The 7,393-nt window shown below is 31.3% G+C and overlaps 2 protein-coding genes across 3 annotated transcripts; one reads left to right on the top strand and one right to left on the bottom strand.

Moving 5' to 3' along the window:
* The first annotated feature begins 721 nt into the window (after positions 1-721).
* LOC103571243 (another transcription unit protein) lies at positions 722-4,303 on the top strand. The gene is made up of 3 exons (XM_008549347.3): positions 722-837; positions 1,485-3,554; positions 4,052-4,303. Exons 2-3 carry the CDS (start codon positions 1,493-1,495, stop codon positions 4,228-4,230), a joined length of 2,241 nt encoding a protein of 746 aa, XP_008547569.1. The 5' UTR covers positions 722-837; positions 1,485-1,492; the 3' UTR covers positions 4,231-4,303.
* Positions 4,304-5,019: 716 nt separating this feature from the next.
* Positions 5,020-7,359, bottom strand: LOC103571229 (CDC42 small effector protein homolog). 2 transcript variants are annotated; one of them, XM_008549326.3, is made up of 4 exons: positions 7,309-7,359; positions 7,017-7,249; positions 6,609-6,945; positions 5,020-5,368 (listed from the first exon to the last, which is right to left on the bottom strand). In XM_008549326.3, exons 3-4 carry the CDS (start codon positions 6,888-6,890, stop codon positions 5,360-5,362), a joined length of 291 nt encoding a protein of 96 aa, XP_008547548.1. In that variant the 5' UTR covers positions 6,891-6,945; positions 7,017-7,249; positions 7,309-7,359; the 3' UTR covers positions 5,020-5,359. The 2 variants fall into 2 exon arrangements, with proteins under 2 accessions (XP_008547548.1, XP_008547540.1); XM_008549318.3 differs by having other exon boundaries at positions 7,017-7,354.
* Between the last annotated feature and the right edge of the window lie 34 nt (positions 7,360-7,393).

Here is a 7,393-nt window from a genome sequence, read left to right as displayed (position 1 = left end):
TTTTTTTTTACTTTAAGTAAAGAATTCGAATTTTTCAAATTTTAAATTGTATTTAAAATTAAAATTTTAAATTTAATTATTTTTAAAATTAAAAAAAAAATATCTCCTAAAATTTTGAATTTCTAACAAAATATCAAATTTTACTTCGACTTCTTATGAATTATTTAATTTTCAATAAAATTATCAATATATCAATTATTTAAAAATTTCAAAAAAATTTACTTTCCCGCCTTTTCATAGAAACGCCGCCATTTGCTTTTCATTCCACAGGGAAAGTAAAAATAAATAATTTCCTATCCTTTGACATCACAATAATTAAAAAATTGTCTTAATCACCCAATTAATTACTCGTTTAATTAATCAACAACAATTAAAACAAATATACTCACCAAATCAAATTAAATGTTCCCCAGAATTCAGACCCGACATCTCACACTAACCAGTAAATAAATAAATCTACAAACACTGGAAAATTCACAACTTTAGATACTAATTACTTATTAATCATCATCATTAATCATTAATTGAACTTTTTCAATAAATAATTAATTTAAATAACCACAAAATTCTAAAGTGTCAAAAAAAATCACCCACTCGCTATTGTCTCTTAACTCTGACTGACCGCGCGTATAAAAAATTCAAACTCCAATTATAACTCATACGCACGCGCGCGCGTCTGCGCAATTTAAAAATTTAAATTAATGTCTAATTCTGATTCTAACCAAAAAATATTGATAAAAATAAATAATTACAAGTGATTACAAGTAACTAGAGATTGTTTTTGAAAATTTAATTATTTAAATGAGAGCAGTAATTATTAATAATTAAAAATAATAAGTAAGTAAAAAAAGAATGCGAATGTAGCAGACATGAAAAAAATTTTAAATTTTAAATAAATAGAATAAATAACTTAAAAAATACTATTTATGTTTATGTTTATATTTATTGATAATATTAAATTTTTCTGACATCTAATATATTTATTGTTCATAGTAAAAATAATTAAATTAATTTTACTGTAAAATTTTTCAAAATTTTTTAGTTCTGACCAAAATAACCTTAAATAATTATGATACTGTTATTAGCCACCATCTGATAAGTTTGAATTTTTTTTTTGACAATAAATCAAAAAAAAAAAAATATTTGAAAAAATTGCACCTGTAGTTTTTAAAATTTTCCACAAGTGCATTTTTTTACTTTTTTTTTTTTTGTTTTTTCAATTAAATTCTCAAAAATAGAATTCAAAAATTTTGAATTGTCTGCCAACTTCAGTCCCATATTCACACAATTAATTACAAATAAATAGAGTAAATAATTAAAAAAAAAAATATTTAAAAAAATGCACTTATCAATTTCAAAATTTTCTAAATGCCGATTTTTTTAAAATTTAATTTTATTAATTATTTACTCTACTAATTAATAATAAAAAATTTATCGGATGTCTGCTACATTTCCAGTCATAAATAATTTTTAATAATTGACAGAAAAAAAAATGTCGAGTCCAAGATCTCAGGGTTCACCCGCAAGATCATACTCCAGTAGATCCAGCGGCTCAAAATCCCGGAGTCCGAGTCCTAGATCAGGATCTCCAGGTTCAGTTGCCTCCAACGCATCCCATAATTCCCCTGGATCCGAGCGCAGTCATCAGAGCAACCGCAGCAGATCTAGCAAAGCAGCATCTCCAGCAAGCCGTAGATCATCACCAGGTTCACCTAAAAGCCATCGTTCAAATTCCCGATCTAGATCACGATCGAGATCCAGATCAGCGTCAGCAGAGAGCAATAATTCGAACCATAGCTCCCGTAGCAGATCACAAACTCCAACAAGTCAGCGAAATAAATCCAGATCTCCAACAGGTACCGCAAGAACCGCCGGTTCTAGATCGCGATCTCATTCTGGATCTCCTGCTAGTGTAAAGGGAGCAAGATCCAGATCTAGATCACATTCTGGATCACCAACAAGTCCAAGGAATGATAAATCTAGATCAGTTACACCTGCCAGCACTAAAGGAGCAAGATCTAGATCAAGATCACGATCTGGATCACGAGCTACATCAAGACACGCTGGATCTAGATCAAGATCAAGATCTAGATCACGTGGAACTTCAAGAAATGCTGGGTCTAGATCAAGATCTAGATCTAGATCACGAGCTACATCAAGAAATGCTGGATCTAGATCAAGATCTAGGTCTAAATCTGCTGGAACATCAAGAAACGCTGGATCTAGATCAAGATCTAGATCAAAATCACCTGGAACTTCAAGAAATGCTGGATCTAGATCAAGATCTAGATCAAAATCACCTGGAACATCAAAAGTAGATCAGGAATCACGACCAGCATCACCTGGTAGCACAAAAACAGCAAGATCTAGATCTAGATCTCCATCTCCCAAAGCTGTCAGTTCACCAAATCACCAGGAAGCAAAATCCGGTGACGACAGCGACATAGAAGTGACGAAACGTAAACGGACTACCCGCGAAGGAAGCGGATCTGCGTCAGAATCTGAGAAAAACGTGAAACGTCACCGCGCTCTTATTGACACTGACTCCGAGGACGAGCCGCCAGCCTCAGACAAACCGACCGCCGACGCCCTCTTCGGGGACGCTTCGGACATCAGCTCGGATGACGACAAAGAAAAATCACCAGAAAAATCAAAGTCCAAATCACGATCTAGATCCAGGTCTAAATCCAGATCAAGATCTCGCTCTAGATCCCGAGAACGGTCCTCTCGATCCAGGAGTCTGAGTCGCGAACGCGGGGATCTAGAGCAGCGAGAAGATCCTGAGGAGAAAGAGAAGGAAGAGGAACCGGAACCTCCCCCAGAGACGAGGATCGACGTCGAAATTCCGAAGATCTCAACTGATCTTGGTCGGGAGATCCATTTTGTCAAGCTGCCAAATTTCTTGTCCGTCGAGACCCGGCCGTTTGACCACGAGACCTACGAGGATGAGATCGACGAGGAAGAGACTCTAGATGAGGAGGGCAGAGCCAGACTTAAACTTAAAGTAGAAAATACTATTAGGTGGAAAGACGTCTTTGGAGAAGATGGCAAGCCGGCCAAAGAGAGCAACGCGAGGTTCGTGAGGTGGTCGGATGGCAGCATGAGCCTTCACCTGGGCTCCGAGATATTCGATGTCTATAAACAGCCGCTCCAGGGTGACCACAACCATCTTTATATAAGACAAGGTACTGGTCTGCAGGGCCAAGCGGTCTTCCGGACCAAACTTACCTTCAGGCCTCACTCTACTGAGTCGTTTACTCACCGGAAGATGACGATGTCGCTGGCTGACAGGTCCCAGAAGGCCTCGGGTATTAAAGTACTGAGTCATGTCGGCGCTAATCCTGATCAGAATCGGTATGAGATGATCAAGAAGGAGGAAGAGAAGCTGAGGATGGCCATGAAAAATCAGAGCAAGGTCAAGAAAATTGGAAGTGGGAGGGGCGCGGGAAGAAGTGCTGGTTATGCTGCTGATAATTATAATGACGATGGGTCTGATGACGAGGGAGCCATTTCACTGGCAGCTATCAAGAGCAAGTTTAAGAAAGGGACTAAAGGTGAGTGACCGGACGTTTTTTGGAGAAACTATGGAGTTTAGAGAAAAAGTGTAAGAGAGGAAAGTTGTAGGGAATTGAATTTCCGGTGGAAAGAGTACCAACAAGCCATACTTTTAGTGATTAGAAAATTAATTGTAGTAATTAATTACTTTTTTAGTACTTTGAGTAATTATTTCGGAAACTATTGAGTTTAGGGAAAAATTATAAGAGAGAAAAGTTGTAGAGAATTAAATTTCCGGTGGAAAGAGTACCAACAAGCCATACTTTCAGTGATTAGAAAATTAATTGTAGTAATTAATTACTTTTTTAGTACTTGGAGTAATTATTTCGGAAACTATTGAGTTTAGGGAAAAATTATAAGAGAGAAAAGTTGTAGAGAATTAAATTTCCTCTGGAAAGAGTACCAACAACCCATACTTAATTTAAATATTTACTTTATAATAAATCATTTTCAATTTTATATATTTTACTAACAAAATACTTCAACTTTATTACAGTCGCTGCTTCAAATATATATTCATCTGACGAAGAAGGATCCGATTTCGAGACAACAAGACCCAGAAAGAGTGTAAAAGGCAAAGTGCTAAAAGATTCCGACGAAGAGTCCAACGCGACTTCAAACAGCGGATCCGAGAGCGCTGGAGATAACGATAACGCCGACGCTAATAGTGATTAATTTACTCTACAATTAATATCTCTCTCGAATTTATAAAACAAAAATAAATTTTTTATATTAATGTTCACTCGAATTTAAACTTTGTCAATAATTTTAATTTCCTACAAACCTCCCATGTCCATTTTCCCCACGTCAACCCTTAAAAAAAAAAATGAAAACACTCCAACTCTAAAAAAAATTTATATTCATAATTTAAAGTTTTAATTACTTATTAAAAAAAATTACATTAATTAATTAATATAAATTTACTAATTACCAATAAAAATTACATGACAATAATATTTAAAAAAAAAAAAATTATAAATTATTTTGATCGCCTATTGCACTATTTTTAATGCTCACAATAATAATAATTATCACTAATTAATTAAATAATTAATAATCTTAAGTAATTAAAATTAATTTAAAATCTATACAATAAATAATTATGTAGAAAAAAAAATTCAATTTTTTTTTTTTTTTTTAATTAGCTTGTGCTTAAATGGCAGTTTGTATTAATTACTCATTAGTAAAGTAATTAGTAAACTAGAATAATTAATTTTTTATAAAATTTTCAATTAAAAAAAAATTTATTCAAAAAATTAAAAAAAAAATTAAAAGCTTCTTGGCAGTAATTAAAATTAATAATTACTAATTACTAATTATTCTGATGAGTAATTGTACTTGAATATATTTCATATATTTTTTATATTTTTTTTGTAAAAATTCTAAATCGCGGAAAATATTTTTTTTTCTGGTCAATAAATTTGTTTTTTTTTTTTTTTTTTTTTTTTAGTGAGCAGTAATTACTGTGTTCTAATTAAGGAAGGCACAAGCAATTATTATTTATAAAAATTTGGCGGTAATTTTTAAAAATTTAAGTTGAGCGAAATTACGGACGTTTTTGTTTTTTTTTTTGTAATTTAATAAATTATAATAATTATCGGAATTAATTATGCATGTTATCAGTTAAATATTTAACTTTGAGGTACTGAGATGCTGTTATTATTTTAATTATGATAATTAATATTAATGACGATGGAAAAACAGTCTCGACTTACGTAAGTTTTTAAAAGTTTGTTAATTTTTTTTTTATTTACACAATTGTGTAGATTTTTTTTTTGAGATTAGAGTTTGAATACTGCAGGTCTCAGCATGCCTGTAAAAAAAAAAAATTAGTCTGTATAATTAGTAATTAGTACTGGGTAATTATTAGATTGGCGGGAAAATTTTTTTTTTCGAAAATTTAGGATTTTTAATTTTTTGAGCCTGGGTAATAATAGATAAGAAAATAAAAAATTTCTTATTAAATTCTGTATTAAATTACCAGTAAAATGACCTAATTATATAGGTAATTAGTGCAGTAATTATTAAGAGTTAATTTGATTATAAAGAAAAATTTTTAAATTGAGCGGGAATTTTATTTTTTAAATTTTAAACACTCAGTAATTTGGGGAGTAATTGAAGTTTACCGGGGGTCATTTTGTATGGAATTTTATACAGAATTTTAAAAAAAATATTTTAAAGTCTCAGCTCTAGTCCCGTGAGCCCCATAAATTTTTAAATGGACTGTTGACCAAATTCTGAAATTTAAATACCGAAAGTAGTGACTTTTAAAAATTGATTACTTTGTCCCTAATCAAAAATAAGAAACCATTTAAATTTTATAAAATTCGTCATAAAATTCCCTTTAAAATGACCTATAATAAAGTCCATTTACCCCATAAATTACTGAGAAATTTAAATTTATATAAAAAATAAAATTTCAAATCTCGATTTTTAAATTTAAAAACCTGGTAATTAATTTAAATTACTCAGTAATTACTACTATAATTACCATAAATAATGGGTCATTTTATAGCCCTTTTAATACAGAATCCCCATGAATTTTTTTCTGTTCCCCATCTCTAATATCCTAGGCCCCATAAATTTTCAAACTGACTCCAATAAAAATTCAAAATTACTCCCGCCAAAAGTAACAACTTTCAAAAATTAATTACTCCCTCTCAAATCAAAATTCTAAATCCATTCAAATTTTATAAAAATTCCTCATAAAATTCCCTTCAAAACAACCCATACAAAATTCCAATTTCCCCATAAATTACTGAGTACTTTAAATTAATTCAAAAAATTTAATTTAAAATTCCGAATTTTTAAATTTAAACATCCGGTAATTAATTTAAAATTACTCAGTAATCCCTGCTCTAATGACCCCAATTAATGGGTAATTTTACAGCTCTTTTAATACAGAATCCCCATAAATTTTTTCCATTTCCCATTTTCAAATTCCTCGACCCCATAAATTTAAAAACTGAACCCCAAAAAAAAATTCAAATAAATATTTTTAAAAATTCCCCATAAAATTTATTTAAAAATCTCTTGATATTTAAATAAATTACCTTGACACCAAAAGATGCTTCATATCCACCCTTGCCTTGCATCTGATGCTGTATCACCGACAAATGCGCGCTCTCCATGTCTAGATCACCACTTCCTATATGACCCGTGTGTTGAAAATTCATCGGAGCTCCAATCATACTCCTGTCAATCCTCAATCTCTGTCTTTGTCTTCCCTTGGCTCCATTCTGACTCTGACTCTGGTTCTGATTTCTCGATCCAGTTCCTCTCTGAGTCAGACAACAAGTGAACCATTGAACCCAGACCTCACTATTATTCGCCATTATTTATTATATATAAATATATATTTATATATTTAAACAATATATCACTCAGTACCTAATAAATAATAAAAAAAAATAAATAATCACTTAACCTCAATCAGGAATAAATAAAAAAAAATAAATTACCTTGAGCAGTCGGTCAGGAAATTTACAAATTAGTCATCAGACTTTTTGTCAGTCATCATTTAATTTATAAAATTAATTGTCATTACACTTAAATTATTGTGAGGTAATTAACAAGTAATAAAGACTGTGTATCACTGAGTAATGTATGATGTGAGTTTATATTTTTAGTGGTTGGGAGACTGAAGATTTTCCTTCGGAGATGGAGATGGACAATTGGGATCAAGTAATACAACCTGTGTTTGAGCTAAAGGTTATATATTTATATATATTTGTATATATATGTTGTTTTTACCTTGGCTTTTAACTTTTGGTTAACGTATGAAAATTCTGTTATTCTTTTTCTGGTCTAGTATTTGAATTCAGGGACAGGTGGCGCG

The sequence above is a fragment of the Microplitis demolitor genome, chromosome 4, assembly GCF_026212275.2.
Source record: "Microplitis demolitor isolate Queensland-Clemson2020A chromosome 4, iyMicDemo2.1a, whole genome shotgun sequence".
Taxonomy (NCBI): Eukaryota; Metazoa; Arthropoda; class Insecta; order Hymenoptera; family Braconidae; genus Microplitis; species Microplitis demolitor.
This window is presented reverse-complemented; position numbering and strand designations above follow the sequence as displayed.

Excerpts from the sequence above, each read along its gene's own strand:
- LOC103571243 (XM_008549347.3), top strand. The coding sequence starts at position 1,493 with ATGTCGAGTCCAAGATCTCAGGGTTCACCCGCAAGATCATACTCCAGT. Across the intron at positions 3,555-4,051 it reads GTTTAAGAAAGGGACTAAAG|TCGCTGCTTCAAATATATAT; the intron begins GTGAGTGACCGG and ends ACTTTATTACAG.
- LOC103571229 (XM_008549326.3), bottom strand. The coding sequence starts at position 6,890 with ATGGCGAATAATAGTGAGGTCTGGGTTCAATGGTTCACTTGTTGTCTG.